Genomic DNA, 23,573 nt, shown 5'->3' on the forward strand with positions numbered 1-23,573 from the left:
TTTTTTTTTTTTTTTCGTTTATGAAATTGTTTGATGAGAAAGGGGATACATGACTTTATAAGCGCGTAATTGGAACCGACATGCAAAAATTTTAAAATAGTCCCTAAAATATCTGAAACTAAGCAACTTTAGTCCTTTATCTTTAAGCTTAGTAACTTTTGTCGATAAATAACGTTTAGGATATAACTTGCTTAAGTTTTTTTTTTCGTACGACAATTTTGGAATCGAATCCTCTCACTTGCCATCCACACACCCGTTAGAAAGAACCTCCTTGCATCCATCGCGCCAAGCTTTTGCTTTAGGTTAACTGTTTGGCCCGCACAAAGTGAAGGATACCAGAGACACAACCTTTGGTTGAAAACTCCCTTATTGGAGTGAGAATCGAACATGAGTTAGCAATACCTCAAGTTTGATCTCACCCCCATATCATTCAAGTCAAACTTCAGTGATAATATTAACGGTTACTGATAGCAGATTCTGTACTTTATTTATGTTTAGGATAGGATTAGTTTTACACGATCTTTCTGAGTGTCGATAATATGCTTAAAATAATTGTAAATTACTATTACTATTACTATTACTATTACTATTACTAATATAACTAATACACAAAATTTGTCTTATTAGTTATGAATAGTACTATTTACTATTTCAATTTCACACACTCAACCCCCTAACTTTCATTAAAATACAAATCGAACCCCCCCATTTTATAGTACTATTTAATATTCATTTTTCACACACCCAACCCCCTAACTTTCATTAAAATACAAATTGAACCCCACATTTTATACCTATATTCTAAAATATTATTTATCCATCACTAACATTAAAAATATTGAATAATAACACTCACCACGCTACTACTGTGCTACCTTTTTTTTTGTCTTAAACGATAAAAAAGCAACCTTCATAAAAGGAACAACCCTTCAATGCTACCAAAAGATGTCGAAAAATATTCTTTTTTACAAAATAGATCAACTAACTTTTTTTTAAAAAAAAAAAAACTCGAACGCTAAAAGAAGCAACTTTCACAAAGGAACAACCCTTCAATGTTAGATGTCGAAATTTTTTTTTTACAAAATAAATCAACACTTTTTTTTAACTCGCATTCAAAACGGAGCCCCTGGCGTAAAGCGAGGGCTCCACAACTACAGTAAAACCTCTGTAATTTAATGCTCGATAAATTAATAACCTCGATAAAATTAATAATTTGTCCGGTCCCAACTTGGGACCAGTACAAATTTGGACCCCGATCGATAAAATAATAAGATTATAATTTTTTTTTAAAATTCCAATATAAATATGTTGGTTCCAGCGAAACTATAAATTAATAACTACAAATTTATTTTGAAATCCCAGTATACATTGAACTTGACAAGTTCATTAATGTGTGAATATACATACGTGTGATTTTTAAAAGTCCTTGTTTATAATTTATTCAAATTGGTATAGTGAACGGACATGATAATTTCGAATACCGATGCATTAAATTGAGACTTGCTCAAATATAAGCCAATTTTTTAAATTGATAATTTATTAATTTATCGATATAATAATATCTAGCTAAATTAATAAAATATTTCGATCCCAACATTATTAATTTATAGAAGTTTCACTGTAGTTTATAACAATTGATATCTAAAAGTCAACATAACTGCTACGTACAATTTTAAGCTCATAAAAGATAATTTCTAAAGACCGTCATTTAAAAATTCCTTATATCATATGTAATATTATATTATTACTTAATATTTTGGCGGGAGTGTGGTCATTGTGCAGGATGAGACAATATAGTGGTCCCAAACAAAAAATTCTAAAGTTAATTATATTTAAAATATATTTTAATGCTTGTTTATCTTAAAAATCATAAACTCTAAAAATATACATTAAATCATGTAGCTAAATATAATAGTGTTCTATATAATTTCGAATGATTAAGGGAGTGTTTGTGTTAGCGATTAGAACATGATTTTTTGATTATTGCGATTACAAAATCACAAATAATCTATTTATGGTGTTTGGTAAATAAATAAATAAAAATCGATTTTTCATGTTTTCTAGCCTCAAAATCGCGATTTTCAGAAAGTGAGAGAAGGCATACTGCCAGTAAAACGCGGTACCCAATAAAGGGGGTGTTTGGATTAGCGTTTTGAAATTTGATTATGCATTTGACATAATTAAAATCAGATAATCAGCTGTATCAAAAACGTGGTTTTGATAAATAGTGTTTGGATTTGATTTTACTGTTTGATATCGTAATAATCTGATAATCAACTTTCTAAGTGTTTGGGAAAATCAGATTATTTGATAAATTAACATGTAAAATTACCAAAAAGGACATATTTCTTAAATGATAAATTACATAAATTTAAGATGTATAAAAAGATATACTTTATGACTAGTAACATATTTAAGTAATGAATTTCACAAACGCAAATAAGATAACCATGAATCTGGACAATGATTCAATATTAAAGTAACGCTAAATATACATAATAGGACATTCATCTCGATTCCATAACATCTCTTGCAATTCTATCTCTTACTACACTCATATATAGATCATCATTTCTACGATGTATACCTCCTTCATTTACGTTCATGCTAGTGGATGATTCGCTATTTAACTCTTGAATTGGATGATAGTTTTCTTGCTCTGCCGTGTTAAATGCTTCATCAAAACGACCTTTCATTCTGATATAGTTGTGAATTGCCATAGACGCTATCACAATATTGACTTGTGTTTCGTATGAGTAATTTACATGCATATCTTTTAATATTGCCCATCTTGCCTTCCATACTCCAAATGTTCGTTCAATCACATTTCTCAACGAAGAGTGATGATAGTTAAATGTCTCTTTTAATCCTTTAGGAGCACGTTGGGCAGCAGTTTTACCACGACGAAAATCTGGTATATGGTAACGAATATCGTTTCCTTTATACGGAGCAAGATATCCTCTGGTATTTGGATATCCGGCATCAACAACATAGTATTTATCTGTTATGAGTTAGAGAACAAAACATTTTTATACACGTAACTAAAATTTAAGTGAAACAACAAAAAATATATAAATTAACTAACCTCCCGTTGGACGTGGAAAATTAACTTCCGGTCTTCGTAACGCTTCTAAAAAAATTCTTGTATCATGTGATGTGTGTAGTGACCTGAACTTTTCCATGTTTATATATATTAATTGAGATTGATATTTACATGATTAAATGTTTCCAACATGTTAAGCAATCAAACTTGTTAAGACTTGATTAATTAAAATATGTTTCATATAGACAATTGACCACCCAAGTTGACCGGTGATTCACGAACGTTAAAACTTGTAAAAACTATATGATGACATATATATGGATATATATATAGTTAACATGATACTATGATAAGTAAACATATCATTAAGTATATTAACAATGAACGACATATGTAAAAACAAGACTACTAACTTAATGATTTTTAAACGAGACATATATGTAACGATTATCGTTGTAAAGACATTTAATGTATATATATCATATTAAGAGATATTCATACATGATAATATCATGATAATATAATAATTTAAAATCTCATTTGATATTATAAATATTGGGTTAACAACATTTAACAAGATCGTTAACCTAAAGGTTTCAAAACAACACTTACATGTAACGACTAACGATGACTTAACGACTCAGTTAAAATGTATATACATGTAGTGTTTTAATATGTATTTATACACTTTTGAAAGACTTCAATACACTTATCAAAATACTTCTACTTAACAAAAATGCTTACAATTACATCCTCGTTCAGTTTCATCAACAATTCTACTCGTATGCACCCGTATTCGTACTCGTACAATACACAGCTTTTAGATGTATGTACTATTGGTATATACACTCCAATGATCAGCTCTTAGCAGCCCATGTGAGTCACCTAACACATGTGGGAACCATCATTTGGCAACTAGCATGAAATATCTCATAAAATTACAAAAATATGAGTAATCATTCATGACTTATTTACATGAAAACAAAATTACATATCCTTTATATCTAATTCATACACCAACGACTAAAAACACCTACAAACACTTTCATTCTTCAATTTTCTTCATCTAATTGATCTCTCTCAAGTTCTATCTTCAAGTTCTAAGTGTTCTTCATATATTCTACAAGTTCTAGTTACATAAAATCAAGAATACTTTCAAGTTTGCTAGCTCACTTCCAATCATGTAAGGTGATCATCCAACCTCAAGAAATCTTTGTTTCTTACAGTAGGTTATCATTCTAATACAAGGTAATAATCATATTCAAACTTTGGTTCAATTTCTATAACTATAACAATCTTATTTCAAGTGATGATCTTACTTGAACTTGTTTTCGTGTCATGATTCTGCTTCAAGAACTTCGAGCCATCCAAGGATCCGTTGAAGCTAGATCCATTTTTCCCTTTTCCAGTAGGTTTATCCAAGGAACTTAAGGTAGTAATTATGTTCATAACATCATTCGATTCATACATAGAAAGCTATCATATTCGAAGGTTTAAACTTGTAATCACTAGAACATAGTTTAGTTAATTCTAAACTTGTTCGCAAACAAAAGTTAATCCTTCTAACTTAACTTTTAAAATCAACTAAACACATGTTCTATATCTATATGATATGCTAACTTAATGATTTAAAACCTGGAAACACGAAAAACACCGTAAAACCGGATTTACGCCGTCGTAGTAACACCGCGGGCTGTTTTGGGTTAGTTAATTAAAAACTATGATAAAATTTGATTTAAAAGTTGTTATTCTGAGAAAATGATTTTTATTATGAACATGAAACTATATCCAAAAATTATGGTTAAACTCAAAGTGGAAGTATGTTTTCTAAAATGGTCATCTAGACGTCGTTCTTTCGACTGAGATGACTACCTTTACAAAAACGACTTGTAACTTATTTTTCCGACTATAAACCTATACTTTTTCTTTTTAGATTCATAAAATAGAGTTCAATATGAAACCATAGCAATTTGATTCACTCAAAACGGATTTAAAATGAAGAAGTTATGGGTAAAACAAGATTGGATAATTTTTCTCATTTTAGCTACGTGAAAATTGGTAACAAATCTATTCCAACCATAACTTAATCAACTTGTATTGTATATTATGTAATCTTGAGATACCATAGACACGTATACAATGTTTCGACCTATCATGTCGACACATCTATATATATTTCGGAACAACCATAGACACTCTATATGTGAATGTTGGAGTTAGCTATACAGGGTTGAGGTTGATTCCAAAATATATATAGTTTGAGTTGTGATCAATACTGAGATACGTATACACTGGGTCGTGGATTGATTCAAGATAATATTTATCGATTTATTTCTGTACATCTAACTTTGGACAACTAGTTGTAGGTTACTAACGAGGACAGCTGACTTAATAAACTTAAAACATCAAAATATATTAAAAGTGTTGTAAATATATTTTGAACATACTTTGATATATATGTATATATTGTTATAGGTTCGTGAATCAACCAGTGGCCAAGTCTTACTTCCCGACAAAGTAAAAATCTGTGAAAGTGAGTTATAGTCCCACTTTTAAAATCTAATATTTTTGGGATGAGAATACATGCAGGTTTTATAAATGATTTACAAAATAGACACAAGTACGTGAAACTACATTCTATGGTTGAATTATCGAAATTGAATATGCCCCTTTTTATTAAGTCTGGTAATCTAAGAATTAGGGAACAGACACCCTAATTGACGCGAATCCTAAAGATAGATCTATTGGGCCTAACAAACCCCATCCAAAGTACCGGATGCTTTAGTACTTCGAAATTTATATCATATCCGAAGGGTGTCCCGGAATGATGGGGATATTCTTAAATATGCATCTTGTTAATGTCGGTTACCAGGTGTTCACCATATGAATGATTTTTATCTCTATGTATGGGATGTGTATTGAAATATAAAATCTTGTGGTCTATTGTTATGATTTGATATATATATAGGTTAAACCTATAACTCACCAACATTTTTGTTGACGTTTAAAGCATGTTTATTCTCAGGTGAATACTAAGAGCTTCCGCTGTTGCATACTAAAATAAGGACAAGATTTGGAGTCCATGTTTGTATGATATTGTGTAAAAACTGCATTCAAGAAACTGATTTCGATGTAACATATTTGTATTGTAAACCATTATGTAATGGTCGTGTGTAAACATGATATTTTAGATTATCATTATTTGATAATCTACGTAAAGCTTTTAAACCTTTATTTATGAAATAAAGGTTATGGTTTGTTTTAAAAATGAATGCAGTCTTTGAAAAACGTCTCATATAGAGGTCAAAACCTCGCATCGAAATCAATTAATATGGAACGTTTTTAATCAATAAGAACGGGACATTTCAATGTGCCTTCCCAACCCGCCCACGCAAATGTAAAACACATGTTAAAATCACAAGCTGCCATAATATTTTGAGTTGCGTATCCTTTTCTCCCTATATATTTTGCTTGTTCATGCTCTCGAACTGACGCTCTCACATGTGTGCCATCAATTGCGCCAATACAATCCTACAAGTACGAAATACTATTTTTTTTTAATTTAAATCAATGTCGTAGAAAAGATGCAGCTAGAATTTCAAATGAGACGTATTGTGTACCTTGAACATGGGATAGTACCGCGAATCGTTCAAAATTTGTGGTGGTACTTCTTCATTGTAGCATGTATTTGGCTTAATAATATCACCGCTAAGCTTAAGTACCGCTTTCAAAATCTTATGAAAATGTCGATGAATGGTTTCTCCTGAATGATTAAATGTTTCCTGAGCTAGTCTGTTTCCACACCCATGTGCTAGTATTAGCAAAAAAATACCAACCGACTCCTCAATAGATACATTACGAGTTGACTTCACACCATAACGCATTTTAAGATCTAGACATAAGCTCTTGAACACATCAATATGTAGTCTAAAATCCTCATAGCATCTTCGAGGATGGCCGTTTAGTATTTCGTGGATAAAAATATTTCCTGTCCGACAAGAAGTCCGGCAAGGGATACGAGTCTTGTTCAACAAATTATGACCTACAATTATCCCTTCAATTGCTATACCGCATAATAATAGCCACTTATTCTCTTCGTCGATCTATTCTTCTTCGTTACTCCCATTGTTATCATCATCACCATCCGAATTAAAATACATTCTAGCATTCACCGTGTCCATCCTATTAAATATTACGAATAAAAAATTAAAAAAACAATGTCATATACATTTCACTACGATGTATGACGAAGAAAAAAAATCAAATATTATTCATAACTCCTCAAATACTTTTATAAAAATGTCTTAAACATTAAATAACATAAATAATGCAAGAAGACATCCTAGACACATCAAACATGAAACAAAATTGCATAACAGAAACACATATTCATATCACTCATTCATAAGTGTGTAGAGAAAGCTAATCTTGTCAACGATAGTTGGCAGATACATAAAACGTTCTCTTACCTCCTTTTTCAAAAAGATTCGTAGTGCTTTGTTATAAGCCACGGAACTTGGTTCAAAACCAGGACAGTTCGACACAATATCCATGCAATCTGAAATAGAAGGAACGGGTGGAACAGTTTGTGTGTTTCTTGATGATCACGCTTGCAACACTGTATCTAATTTCACTTCAAAAGAGGAAGCCGTGGTAACTTTTCTTTTTTATGACGACTATCATCATTACTATGTGTCTTCTTTCTCTTATCCAAACTACTTTCAGGAAAAGATATTTCCACATCATCACCTAAATTTACTTCATCACTGTCATCTTTATCTTCTATATCCACAAAATCAATCTCATCTTGAACGTTTTTTGGACCAAATTCATTCTGTAATTGAGAAGGAGTCTTAGTCCTATCACCGGTGGCAACCGAATCCCTAAACAAAGGTTCATAATACATGTGATACATCTCCAAACTTTTCCCTCTAAATTTTGCAAGATCCGGATTTGCCTTCAAAATATAAAAAATTCATTTATTTATTTTAGAAACTAATCAATAAAAATGTGAAAACACATGAAACTTATATATTACCTGTATTTTTTCATCCCACCACTGAGGTGTTGCATTGATCGTCTTTTTCATAGGATGGGGGCAAATCCGGATCTTGCAAAATTTAGAGGGAAAAGTTTGGAGATGTATCACATGTATTATGAACCTTTGTTTTAAGGATTCGGTTGCCACAGTGATAGGACTAAGACTCCTTCTCAATTACAAAATGAATTTGGTCCAAAAAACGTTCAAGATGAGATTGATTTTGTGGATATAGAAGATAAAGATGACAGTGATGAAGTAAATTTAGGTGATGATGTGGAAATATCTTTTCCTGAAAGTAGTTTGGATAAGAGAAAGAAGACACATAGTAATGATGATAGTCGTCATAAAAAAGAAAAGTTACCGCGGCTTCCTCGTTTGAAGTGAAATTAAATACAGTGTTGCAAGCGTTATCATCAAGAAACACACAAAATGTTCCACCCGTTCCTTCTATTTCAGATTGCATGGATATTGTGTCGAACTGTCCTGGTTTTGAACCAAGTTCCGTGGCTTATAACAAAGCACTACGAATCTTTTTGAAAAAGGAGGCAAGAGAATGTTTTATGTATCCGCCGACTATCGTTGACAAGATTAGCTTTCTCTACACACTTATGAATGAGTGATATGAATATGTGTTTCTGTTATGCAATTTTGTTTCATGTTTGATGTGTCTAGGATGTCTTCTTGCATTGTTCATGTTATTTAATGTTTAAGACATTTTTATAAAAGTATTTGAGGAGTTATGAATAATATTTGATTTTTTTTCTTCGTCATACATAGTAGTGAAATGTATATGACATTGTTTTTTTAATTTTTTATTCATAATATTTAATAGGATGGACACGGTGAATGCTAGAATGTATTTTAATTCGGATGGTGATGATGATAACAATGGGAGTGACGAAGAAGAATGGATCGACGAAGAGAATAAGTGGCTATTATTATGCGGTATAGCAATTGAAGGGATAATTGTAGGTCATAATTTGTTGAACAAGACTCGTATCCCTTGCTGGACTTCTTGTCGGACAGGAAATATTTTTATCCACGAAATACTAAACGGCCATCCTCGAAGATGCTATGAGGATTTTAGACTACATATTGATGTGTTCAAGAGTTTATGTCTATATCTTAAAATGCGTTATGGTGTGAAGTCAACTCGTAATGTATCTATTGAGGAGTCGGTTGGTATTTTTTTGCTAAAACTAGCACATGGGTGTGGAAACAGACTAGCTCAGGAAACATTTAATCATTCAGGAGAAACCATTCATCGACATTTTCATAAGATTTTGAAAGCGGTACTTAAGCTTAGCGGTGATATTATTAAGCCAAATACATGCTACAATGAAGAAGTACCACCACAAATTTTGAACAATTCGCGGTACTATCCCATGTTCAAGGTACACAATACGTCTCATTTGAAATTCTAGCTGCATCTTTTCTACGACATTGATTTAAATTAAAAAAATAGTATTTCGTACTTGTAGGATTGTATTGGCGCAATCGATGGCACACATGTGAGAGCGTCAGTTCGAGAGCATGAACAAGCAAAATATATAGGGAGAAAAGGATACGCAACTCAAAATATTTTGGTAGCTTGTGATTTTAACATGTGTTTTACATTTGCGTGGGCGGGTTGGGAAGGCACAGCACATGATACAAGAATTTTTTTTAGAAGCGTTACGAAGATCGGAAGTTAATTTTCCACGTCCAACGGGAGGTTAGTTAATTTATATATTTTTTGTTGTTTCACTTAAATTTTAGTTACGTGTATAAAAATGTTTTGTTCTCTAACTCATAACAGATAAATACTATGTTGTTGATGCCGGATATCCAAATACCAGAGGATATCTTGCTCTGTATAAAGGAAACGATATTCGTTACCATATACCAGATTTTTGTCGTGGTAAAACTGCTGCCCAACGTACTCCTAAAGGATTAAAAGAGACATTTAACTATCATCACTCTTCGTTGAGAAATGTGATTGAACGAACATTTGGAGTATGGAAGGCAAGATGGGCAATATTAAAAGATATGCATGTAAATTACTCATACGAAACATAAGTCAATATTGTGATAGCGTCTATGGCAATTCACAACTATATCAGAAAGAAAGGTCGTTTTGATGAAGCATTTAACACGGCAGAGCAAGAAAACTATCATCCAATTCAAGAGTTAAATAGCGAATCATCCACTAGCATTAACGTAAATGAAGGAGGTATACATCGTAGTAACGATGATCTATATATGAGTGTAGTAAGAGATAGAATTGCAAGAGATGTTATGGAATCGAGATGAATGTCCTATTATGTATATTTAGCGTTACTTTAATATTGAATCATTGTCCAGATTCATGGTTATCTTATTTGCGTTTGTGAAATTCATTACTTAAATATGTTACTAGTCATAAAGTATATCTTTTTATACATCTTAAATTTATGTAATTTATCATTTAAGAAATATGTCCTTTTTGGTAATTTTACATGTTAATTTATCAAATAATCTGATTTTTTCAAACACTTAGAAAGTCGATTATCAGATTATTACGGTATCAAACAGCAAAATCAAATCCAAACACTATTTATCAAAACCACATTTTTGATACAGCTGATTATCTGATTTTAATTATGTCAAATGCATAATCAAATTTCAAAACGCTAATCCGAACACCCCCTAAAAATCTTAAACTCATAGGACCCCAAGGTGTAAGTAAATTCGACTTTGAGTGTCGTTCTTGCGTGTGTGAGATGAGGCAAATAAAGTTACTGCAAAAGTTGGTAAACTACGGAGTACATTTATAACCTCATAGTTTATTATTGCGTTAAGGCAACTCAATAGCTATATACTTTTTTTCCAATGTAGGTTATATACCCAGAAAAATATCAGTGTAGGCAATAAACTTTTAAAAAATGTGCTAATGTAAACCAACTTAACTGGTTGACCTGAGAAATAAGGTAGTTCGTTTAACTTTTTTTTTCTTCCCAAAACGTTGACTTTGAAATTCAGATTCATTTCTTCGATTTAAGCTCTGTAAATTTACAGATAGTTTCATGAAGAGATTTCGATCACATCTGTATTTTTATGTAACGACCCAACCCGTTATACAATCGAATACGCGTAATAAAAATATTTTTTTTTATAACAGTGGGGTGCGCGGCGCGCAGCCCCTCATGAGCGCGGCGCGCAGACTGCCTGGCAGCTTGCTGTCCAAAATTTGCATTTTTCGCTTAAAGATCTCCCACTTCTCGACACTTTTAGACTAAACGCTTTTTACAACACATTATAATAAGTAAAACTAACACGTTTCAATAATAAAACAAGTTTTACGACACCGGGCCCACATCGTCCCGAATTACGAGTTTCGTACAAAATATAAGTTTCGACCAAATTAGTTTAAAGTATTGTTTTATGTATTGTTTAGATACAGATGTTTGAATGTACGTATGTATAAGGGCATGTATGTATGTATGTATGTATGTATGTATGTATGTATGTATGTATGTATGGGTGTATGTATGTTGGTTTATGTCTGTAGATATGTATGTTTTATGTTTTATTTTTAGTGTAGCTTTTCTCGATTTGTCTGGAGCCCTGCTCAGCAGCCTAAGGTAAGTTCTCATATATATATATATATATACTTTTTTTTTGTATTTGTACTATGAGTATTATTATTATTTATATATATACACACACATATACACAGTTCTGTTAAGCGAGGCTTAGTAAGCGTCGATTTATTGGCGACTTGACTGCTGCTTAGAGCCTAAATTGAACTCCAGGCACGATGTAAAACCTATGAAAATTTGATTCTACCATTTTCATGGCGTCTCCGTTTATTTTATTTTTTTATTTTCTTATTTATTATTACTATTTTTTTTTCATTCTTTATGGCCGGAGGTCCCCTTGAAAGCAATCTCTTTACCCGTCGAATAGAGAGAGGGAGGACTTTCTCCGCGCTTGTGAGTGTTTAACTCGGGGTGGAGAAATGATTTCTCTTTATTCTAGGATAGAGGAATGATTATCTACATCTCACCTCCCCCATACCCCACTCATATGGGATTGGGTATTGTTGTTGTTGTTGTTGTTGACCAAATTAGTTTAAATTCCAAACGACACTAGAACATGATGTTTGGGGGTTAAACTATCCAACTTTTGATCAAACTTCAAAAGCTAAACGTCCAAAAGCTTCTCTTAACATAACGAAGCGGGATCACTAGTCCAAACGAATACCCTTTCCCTTGTCCACGCCGGAGCCTATAAAAAGGTAAACAACTAGAGGGTAAGCAAAACACTTAGTGAATGCAATAATTATACACGTACATATATAATCTACTTACTTGCAATCACTTACACAATTACCACATACACGCTAGCATTTAAATTAGCATATCATCGCAAAGTATAATGCTAAATCCGATAACACAAGCTACCACAACAATAGCATATAACACGAACAATATAATATGCTACACTATAACTACACAACCATGGTTAACCAAAACTGTAACAACCCAAACCAAACCACCATCGAACCCGCGAAAAATATCAAAAAAAAAAAAAAAAAATTGTTTGTTCAGCTAGTGGCGCGGCGCGGCGCGCCAGTACCCCGCGCGGTGCGCCGATCTGGTCTGTCCAAAAAGTCTTGAAACGTGAAAAAGATTGGCCACTTCCCGACATAATTAGACAAAACGCTTTTAACAACATATTCAAATATGTACAACTAACACTTTTCAAACATAAAATAAGTTTTACAAAGCGGGGTCCACATCGGCCGTTTTACGAGTTTAATACATAACGAGAGTTTCGACCGCAAAAGTTTAAATACCAAACGGCCCTATGAGCATGGTGTTTGGGTTTAAACTACCCAAGTCTCGGTCAAATCCCAAAATCTAATATCTCCAAAAGCGTCCCCTAACACGACGGGATCTCTACTCCAAACAAACGCCCTTACCTTTATCCATACCTGAGCCTATAAAAAGGTAAACAACGAGAGGGTAAGCAAAGCTTAGTGAATGCAATAATTATACACATACATATATAATATATCTACTTGCAAACACTTACACGCATACCGTATACATGCTAGCAAACACAATTAGCTTATCGTCATAAATACAAGCTAAAACCTCCAATAACCAAGCTAGCATAACAATAGCATATTTAACTTGAACAAATATAATATGCTTACACTACAACACAATAACCATGGTTAACCAATCGAACGAGAGAACGGTGTTTAAAGACCGTCGGAGTTCACAACAACCATTAGTGCACTTAACACTTCGTACACTAACCCCATGAGTGGCATCTTAACACGTCGATACTTCACCCTGGATGGCGTCTTAACACGTCGACACTTCACCCCGAGTTGTAGTGACCCGAACTTTTTCATGGTTATATATATTAATTGAGATTGATATTTACATGATTAAATGTTTCCAACATGTTAAGCAATCAAACTTGTGAAGACTTGATTAATTGAAATAGGTTTCATATAGACAATTGACCACCCAAGTTGACCGGTGATTCACGAACGTTAAAACTTGCAAAAACTATATGATGATATATATATGGATATATATAGTTAACATGGTATTATGATAAGTAAACATATCATTAAGTATATTAACAATGAACTACATATGTAAAAACAAGACTACTAACTTAATGATTTTTAAACGAGACTTATATGTAACGATTATCGTTGTAAAGACATTTAATGTATATATATCATAATAAGAGATATTCATACATGATAATATCATGATAATATAATAATTAAAAATCTCATTTGATATTATAAACATTGGGTTAACAACATTTAACAAGATCGTTAACCTAAAGGTTTCAAAACAACACTTACATGTAACGACTAACGATGATTTAACGACTCAGTTAAAATGTATATACATGTAGTGTTTTGATATGTATTTATACACTTTTGAAAGACTTCCATACACTTATCAAAATACTTCTACTTAACAAAAATTCTTACAATTACATCCTCGTTCAGTTTCATCCACAATTCTACTCGTATGCACCCGTATTCGTACTCGTACAATACACAGCTTTTAGATGTATGTACTATTGGTATATACACTCCAATGATCAGCTCTTAGCAGCCCATGTGAGTCACCTAACACATTTGGGAACCATCATTTGGCAACTAGCATGAAATATCTCATAAAATTACAAAAATAGAGTAATCATTCATGACTTATTTACATGAAAACAAAATTACATATCCTTTATATCTAATCCATACACCAACAACCAAAAACACCTACAAATACTTTCATTCTTCAATTTTCTTCATCTAATTGATCTCTCTCAAGTTCTATCTTCAAGTTCTAAGTGTTCTTCATAAATTCCAAAAGTTCTAGTTTCATAAAATCAAGAATACTTCCAAGATTGCAAGTTTACTTCCAAGTTTTCTAAATCCATTCCAAGTAATCATCCAAGATCAAGAAACCTTTGTTACTTACAGTAGGTTATCTTTCTAATACAAGGTAATAATCATATTCAAACTTTAATTCAATTTCTATAACTATAACAATCTTATTTCGAGTGGAAATCTTACTTGAAATTGTTTTCGTGTCATGATTCTGCTTCAAGAACTTTCAAGCCATCCAAGAATCCTTTGAAGCTAGATCCATTTTTCTCATTTCCAGTAGGTTTATTCAAGGAACTTGAGGTAGTAATTATATTCATAACATCATTCGATTCATACATATAAAGCTATCTTATTCGAAGGTTTAAACTTGTAATCACTAGAACATAGTTTAGTTAATTCTAAACTTGTTCGCAAATAAAAGTTAATCCTTCTAACTTAACTTTTAAAATCAACTAAAAACCTGTTCTATATCTATATGATATGCTAACTTAATGATTTAAAACCTGGAAACACAAAAAACACCGTAAAATCGGATTTACGCCGTCGTAGTAACACCGCGGGCTGTTTTGGGTTAGTTAATTAAAAACTATGATAAACTTTGATTTAAAAGTTGTTATTCTGGGAAAATGATTTTTATTATGAACATGAAACTATAACCAAAAATTATGGTTAAACTCAAAGTGGAAGTATGTTTTCTAAAATGGTCATCTAGACGTCGTTCTTTCGACTGAAATGACTACCTTTACAAAAACGACTTGTAACTTATTTTTCTGACTATAAATCTATACTTTTTCTGTTTAGATTTATAAAATAGAGTTCAATATGAAACCATAGCAATTTGATTCACTCAAAACGGATTTAAAATGAAGAAGTTATGGGTAAAACAAGATTGGATAATTTTTCTCATTTTAGCTACGTGAAAATTGGTAACAAATCTATTCCAACCATAACTTAATCAACTTGTATTGTATATTATGTAATCTTGAGATACCATAGACACGTATACAATGTTTCGACCTATCATGTCGACACATCTATATATATTTCGGAACAACCATAGACACTCTATATGTGAATGTTGGAGTTAGCTATACAGGGTTGAGGTTGATTCCAAAATATATATAGTTTGAGTTATGATCAATACTGAGATACGTATACACTGGGTCGTGGATTGATTCAAGATAATATTTATCGATTTATTTCTGTACATCTAACTGTGGACAACTAGTTGTAGGTTACTAACGAGGACAGCTGACTTAATAAACTTAAAACAACAAAATATATTAAAAGTGTTGTAAATATATTTTGAACATACTTTGATATATATGTATATATTGTTATAGGTTCGTGAATCAACCAGTGGCCAAGTCTTACTTCCCGACGAAGTAAAAATCTGTGAAAGTGAGTTTCATTTGCCTTTTTACCCTTTATATTTTTGGGACTGAGAATACATGCGCTTTTATAAATGTTTGACGAAATAGACACAAGTAATTGAAACTACATTCTATGGTTGAATTATCGAAATCAAATATGCCCCTTTTTATTAAAGTCTGGTAATCTAAGAATTAGGGAACAGACACCCTAATTGACGCGAATCCTAAAGATAGATCTATTGGGCCTAACAAACCCCATCCAAAGTACCGGATACTTTAGTACTTCAAAATTTATATCATATCCGAAGGGTGTCCCGGAATGATGGGGATATTCTTATATATGCATCTTGTTAATGTCGGTTACCAGGTGTTCACCATATGAATGATTTTTATCTCTATGTATGGGATGTGTATTGAAATATGAAATCTTGTGGTCTATTGTTATGATTTGATATATATAGGTTAAACCTATAACTCACCAACATATTTGTTGACGTTTAAAGCATGTTTATTCTCAGGTGAATACTAAGAGCTTCCGCTGTTGCATACTAAAATAAGGACAAGATTTGGAGTCCATGTTTGTATGATATTGTGTAAAAACTGCATTCAAGAAACTGATGTCGATGTAACATATTTGTATTGTAAACCATTATGTAATGGTCGTGTGTAAACAGGATATTTTAGATTATCATTATTTGATAATCTACGTAAAGTTTTTTAAACCTTTATTTATGAAATAAAGGTTATGGTTTGTTTTAAAAATGAATGCAGTCTTTGAAAAATGTCTCATATAGAGGTCAAAACCTCGCAACGAAATCAATTAATATGGAACGTTTTTAATCAATAAGAACGGGACATTTCAGTTGGTATCCGAGCGTTGGTCTTAGAGAACCAGAATTTTGCATTAGTGTGTCTTATCGAGTTTGTTAGGATGCATTAGTGAGTCTGGACTTCGACCGTGTTTACTTGAAAAATGATTGCTTAACAAATTTTGTTGTAAACTATATATTTTTTACATGTGAATATTATGTGATATATTAATCTCTTAACGCGTTTGATATTATGTGATAGATGTCTACCTCTAGAACAAGTCCTATTGACTCACCTAATAATAATGAAGAGTCGAATGTAAATTGGAATGATTCATGGACTGATTCACAAGTTCCCGAAGAGGAACCGGAAGAAGAGTCGGAACCGGAAAAAGAATCGGAACCGGAAGAAGAATCGGAACCGGATGAAGAAATAGAACCGGTGGGGGAAATAATAAAACGGTTAGTAAAAGAAAATCCTCAACCAACCGACTAAGGTTAATTATGGTCAATGGTGTTTCCGCCAAGGAAGCAAAATATTGGGAGGATTACCAATTCTCCGATGAATCGGATTCCGACGAGAATTCCGATGATGTTATAGAAATTACCCCAACTGAATTTAAAAAGGCAAAAGAAAATAATAAGGGAAAGGGCATAAAAATAGAGAAATCTAATTCCAACCCCGATGAACTTTATATGTATCGTCAACCCCCGAAGTCCTTAAGTTGTAACAATGACCCGGGAACCTCTAAACCACCCGGTTTTTCTAAACCAATGTGGAAAACGACGGCTCGTATTAGGGGAACATCATATATCCCTAGAAACTTGGCAAAACGAACCAAAACCGAAGAAGAAGAAACGAGTGAGTCGGAATAAGATAGTTGTATTCGTGTGGTGTAATATATGTAATATAGTGTGCTTATGCTTTATGATATATGTAAAAATTGCTTGTATTAATAAGTATTTTTTTTTTATGAATCTAACTCTTGTCTATTTTACAGTATAAAAACACAAAATGGATAGACAACCCAATATTTTAAGAGACCTACCCGGATACATGATTGATGAAATCTTGTCTAGAGTCGGTCAGAATTCTTCGGCACAACTATTTAAGGTGAGATCAGTTTGTAAGACATTCGAAGAACGTTCCAAGAATGCCTTGGTTTATAAAAGGCTTTCGTTCGAAAGATGGGGGATATCACATTGTGAAATCCATAAGTTACGATGTGTTTACTTTGACGCATATATTGCGGGGAACCCAAATGCTATTTTACGCAATGGGTTAAGGAATTATTTTGACTCAATATATCTGAATATTGGACTTCGTGATTTAGAAAAAGCGGCTAACATGCAACATAAAGAAGCATGTTATGCTTACGGATTAGTAATGTTCACTTCTCACCAAAGTGAGAACAAGAACATCGGGCTACAACTATTAAACAAAACGTTCCCACAAGTGACGGAGTCAGTAATTTGGGTAAGAAATGAGGTTTTTAGATTGTTACGGGACTGTTGAACATTACGTAACCCTCGTCCCTTTGACGACGTTACAACACGCTGTCATATCAACGGCCATAACGGTTATGTTTCACAAGACCAAGGATGGGAAGTAGTCCTAGTAAAACCAGAATGCATGACTTGTTTCTGGACGTATGAATTACGTGTCTTTATTGCCTTTGCTGAACGACTTGTGTACTAGCTAGAATTATCTTCACAACCATCTTGTATCAAATTTATTGTGTGCTATATTTCATGCTATATGTAAAATAAGCGGTATTGTAAGTTTGTAAAATATTGTGTAAAAGTTTGAACGCGAAATATTATTATAATCAGTTTTTCATATAGAATTGTAGTAGTTGAATTGTATATTAGCTACTAAGTATGAACTTAACGGGTAGGTACTACCCGAATTTAAACTTATAAAATGCTAATATGAAGAAAAAGCTTTTATAAATGAGTTCATATTATGCTACGAAATACTATTAACTACTCTTAATATTCTGTATGATTAACTTGTTCCATTTGACTATTTTGAAGGAAATGGCACCGACTACTCGACACACCTTGAATATGAATGAAGAGGAATTCCGTACTTTTCTAGCTTCAAACATAGCCGCAGTACAGGCTGCGCTACATACCAACAATAACCTTGGATCTAGCAGTACAGGAAATCGTGTAGGATGCACCTACAAAGAATTCACTGCCTGCAAACCTTTGGAATTTGATGGAACTGAAGGACCGATCGGATTGAAACGGTGGACCGAGAAGGTCGAATCGGTGTTTGCCATAAGTAAGTGTACTTAAGAGGACAAAGTGAAGTACGCTACACATACCTTCACAGGTTCTGCGTTAACATGGTGGAATACCTATCTAGAGCAAGTGGGACAAGACGATGCGTACGCACTACCGTGGTCAGCATTCAAGCAGTTGATGAACGAGAAGTACCGTCCCAGAACCGAGGTCAATAAGCTCAAGATAGAACTTAGAGGGTTACGAACCCAAGGATTTGATATTACCACGTACGAAAGACGATTCACAGAATTGTGTCTATTGTGTCCGGGAGCGTTTGAAGATGAGGAAGAGAAGATCGACGCGTTTGTGAAAGGATTACCAGAAAGAATCCAAGAAGATATAAGTTCACATGAGTCCGCCTCTATACAAGAGGCATGTAGAATGGCTCACAAACTAGTGAACCAGATTGAGGAAAGAATTAAAGAACAGACGGCTGAAGAGGCCAATGTGAAGCAAGTCAAAAGAAAGTGGGAGGAAAACGGTGATAAGAATCACCAATACAACAACAGCAATTACAACAATAATCGCAACAATTATCCCAACAATCACAACATCAATCACAACTACAACAAACGGCCCAACAACAACAACAACAACAACAGCAACTACAACAATCATCCCAACAACAATAACAATCGCAACAACAACAACAATCCGAAGCAGCTATGCCAAAGGTGTGAAAAGTATCACTCGGGGTTCTGCACCAAATTTTGCAACAAGTGTAAAAGAAATGGTCATAGCGCGGCGAAGTGTGAGGTCTACGGACCAGGGGTTAACAGAACGAAAGGAACAAATGGTGTCGGAACGAGTAATGGCGGAGCAAGTAGTGTCGGAGCAAGTTATGCCAATGTAGTTTGTTATAAATGTGGAAAACCGGGCCACATTATTAGAAATTGCCCGAACCAGGAGAATACGAATGGACAAGGCCGCAGAAGAGTTTTCAATATTAATGCGGCAGAGGCACAGGAAGACCCGGAGCTTGTTACGGGTACGTTTCTTATTGACAATAAATCTGCTTACGTTTTATTTGATTCGGGTGCGGATAGAAGCTATATGAGTAGAGATTTTTGTGCTAAATTAAGTTGTCCATTGACACCGTTGGATAGTAAATTTTTACTCGAATTAGCAAACGGTAAATTAATTTCAGCAGATAATATATGCCGAAATCGAGAAATTAAACTGGGTAGCGAAATATTTAAGATTGATTTGATACCAATAGAGTTAGGGAGTTTTGATGTAATAGTTGGCATGGACTGGCTGAAGAAGGTGAAATCAGAGATCTTATGTTATAGAAATGCAATTCACATTGTACGAGAAGAAAGAGAACCCTTAATGGTGTACGGAGAAAAGGGCAACACGAAGCTACATCTTATTAGTAATTTGAAGGCACAAAAACTAATAAGAAAAGGTTGCTATGCTGTTCTAGCACACGTCGAGAAAGTACAAACTGAAGAAAAGAGCATCAATGATGTTCCCGTTGCAAAAGAATTTCCCGATGTATTTTCGAAAGAATTACCGGGATTACCCCCACATCGATCCGTAGAATTTCAAATAGATCTTGTACCAGGAACTACACCAATAGCTCGTGCTCCTTACAGACTCGCACCCAGCGAGATGAAATAACTGCAAAGCCAATTACAAGAACTTTTAGAGCGTGGTTTCATTCGACCAAGCACATCACCGTGGGGAGCTCCTGTTTTGTTTGTCAAGAAGAAAGATGGTACATTCAGGTTGTGTATCGACTACCGAGAGTTGAACAAACTTACCATCAAGAACCGCTACCCACTACCGAGAATCGACGACTTATTTGATCAACTACAAGGCTCGTCTGTTTATTCAAAGATTGACTTACGTTCCGGGTATCATCAAATGCGGGTGAAAGAAGATGATATTCCAAAGACTGCTTTCAGAACACGTTACGGTCATTACGAGTTTATGGTCATGCCATTTGGTTTAACTAATGCACCAGCTGTGTTCATGGACCTTATGAACCTAGTGTGTGGGCCATATCTTGACAAGTTTGTCATTGTTTTCATCGATGACATACTTATTTACTCAAAGAATGATCAAGAGCACGAAGAACTTTTGAGAAAGGTGTTAGAAGTATTGAGGAATGAAGAATTGTACGCTAAGTTTTTAAAGTGTGCATTTTGGTTGGAAGAAGTTCAATTCCTCGGTCACATAGTGAATAAAGAAGGTATTAAGGTGGATCTGGCAAAGATAGAAACTGTTGAAAAGTGGGAAACCCCGAAAACTTCGAAACACATACGCCAGTTTTTAGGACTAGCTGGTTACTACAGAAGGTTCATCCAAGACTTTTCCAGAATAGCAAAACCCTTGAATGCATTAACGCATAAAGGGAAGAAATTTGAATGGAATGATGAACAAGAGAAAGCGTTTTAGTTATTGAAGAAAAAGCTAACTACGGCACCTATATTGTCATTGCCTGAAGGGAATGATGATTTTGTGATTTATTGTGACGCATCAAAACAAGGTCTCGGTTGTGTATTAATGCAACGAACGAAGGTGATTGCTTATGCGTCTAGACAATTGAAGATTCACGAATAAAATTATACGACGCATGATTTGGAATTAGGCACGGTTATTTTTGCATTAAAGACTTGGAGGCACTACTTATATGGGGTCAAAAGTATTATATATACCGACCACAAAAGTCTTCAACACATATTTAATCAGAAACAACTGAATATGAGGCAGCGTAGGTGGATTGAATTGTTGAATGATTACGACTTTGAGATTCGTTACCACCCGGGGAAGGCAAATGTGGTAGCCGATGCCTTGAGCAGGAAGGACAGAGAACCCATTCGAGTAAAATCTATGAATATAATGATTCATAATAACCTTACTACTCAAATAAAGGAGGCGCAACAAGGAGTTTTAAAAGAGGGAAATTTAAAGGATGAAATACCCAAAGGATCGGAGAAGCATCTTAATATTCGGGAAGACGGAACCCGGTATAGGGCTGAAAGGATTTGGGTACCAAAATTTGGAGATATGAGAGAAATGGTACTTAGAGAAGCTCATAAAACCAGATACTCAATACATCCTGGAACGGGGAAGATGTACAAGGATCTCAAGAAACATTTTTGGTGGCCGGGTATGAAAACCAATGTTGCTAAATACGTAGGAGAATGTTTGACGTGTTCTAAGGTCAAAGTTGAGCATCAAAAACCATCAGGTCTACTTCAACAACCCGAAATCTCGGAATGGAAATGGGAAAACATTACCATGGATTTCATCACTAAATTGCCAAGGACTGCAAGTGGTTTTGATACTATTTGGGTAATAGTTGATCGTCTCACCAAATCAGCACACTTCCTGCCAATAAGAGAAGATGACAAGATGGAGAAGTTAGCACGACTGTATTTGAAGGAAGTCGTCTCCAGACATGGAATACCAATCTCTATAATCTCTGATAGGGATGGCAGATTTATTTCAAGATTCTGGCAGACATTACAGCAAGCATTAGGAACTCATCTAGACATGAGTACTGCCTATCATCCACAAACTGATGGGCAGAGTGAAAGGACGATACAAACGCTTGAAGACATGCTACGAGCATGTGTTATTGATTTCGGAAACAGTTGGGATCGACATCTACCGTTAGCAGAATTTTCCTACAACAACAGCTACCATTCAAGCATTGAGATGGTGCCGTTTGAAGCACTTTATGGTAGAAAGTGCAGGTCTCCGATTTATTGGAGTGAAGTGGGGGATAGACAGATTACGGGTCCGGAGATAATACAAAAAACTACCGAGAAAATCATCCAAATTCAACAAAGATTGAAAACCGCCCAGAGTCAACAAAAGAGCTACGCGGACAGTAAAAGAAAAGATATAGACTTTGAAATTGGAGAAATGGTCATGCTAAAGGTTTCACCTTGGAAAGGCGTTGTTCGATTTGATAAATGAGGGAAATTAAATCCAAGGTATATTGGACCATTCACGATTATTGATCGTGTCGGACCAGTAGCTTACCGACTTGAGTTACCTCAACAACTCGCGACTGTACATAACACTTTCCACGTCTCGAATTTGAAGAAATGTTTTGATAAAGAAGATCTCACTATTCCGTTAGATGAAATCCAAATCAACGAAAAACTTCAATTCATCGAAGAACCCGTCGAAATAATGGATCGTGAGGTTAAAAGACTTAAGCAAAACAAGATACCAATTGTTAAGGTTCGATGGAATGCTCGTAGAGGACCCGAGTTCACCTGGGAGCGTGAAGATCAGATGAAGAAGAAATACCCGCATCTATTTCCAGAAGATTCGTCAACACCTTCAACAGCTTAAAATTTCGGGACGAAATTTATTTAACGGGTAGGTACTGTAGTGACCCGAACTTTTCCATGGTTATATATATTAATTGAGATTGATATTTACATGATTAAATGTTTCCAACATGTTAAGCAATCAAACTTGTTAAGACTTGATTAATTGAAATAGGTTTCATATAGACAATTGACCACCCAAGTTGACCGGTGATTCACGAACGTTAAAACTTGTAAAAACTATATGATGACATATATATGGATATATATATATATATAGTTAACATGATATTATGATAAGTAAACATATCATTAAGTATATTAACAATGAA

At 33.9% G+C, this 23,573-nt stretch overlaps 1 protein-coding gene across 1 annotated transcript; it reads right to left on the reverse strand.

The window, feature by feature from the left end:
• Positions 1-2,507: 2,507 nt before the first annotated feature.
• Positions 2,508-6,927, reverse strand: LOC139855066 (uncharacterized). The gene is made up of 3 exons (XM_071844322.1): positions 6,664-6,927; positions 6,418-6,574; positions 2,508-3,001 (listed from the first exon to the last, which is right to left on the reverse strand). Exons 1-3 carry the CDS (start codon positions 6,925-6,927, stop codon positions 2,508-2,510), a joined length of 915 nt encoding a protein of 304 aa, XP_071700423.1.
• Between the last annotated feature and the right edge of the window lie 16,646 nt (positions 6,928-23,573).

This window comes from Rutidosis leptorrhynchoides, chromosome 6 (assembly GCF_046630445.1).
Source record: "Rutidosis leptorrhynchoides isolate AG116_Rl617_1_P2 chromosome 6, CSIRO_AGI_Rlap_v1, whole genome shotgun sequence".
NCBI lineage: Eukaryota > Viridiplantae > Streptophyta > Magnoliopsida > Asterales > Asteraceae > Rutidosis > Rutidosis leptorrhynchoides.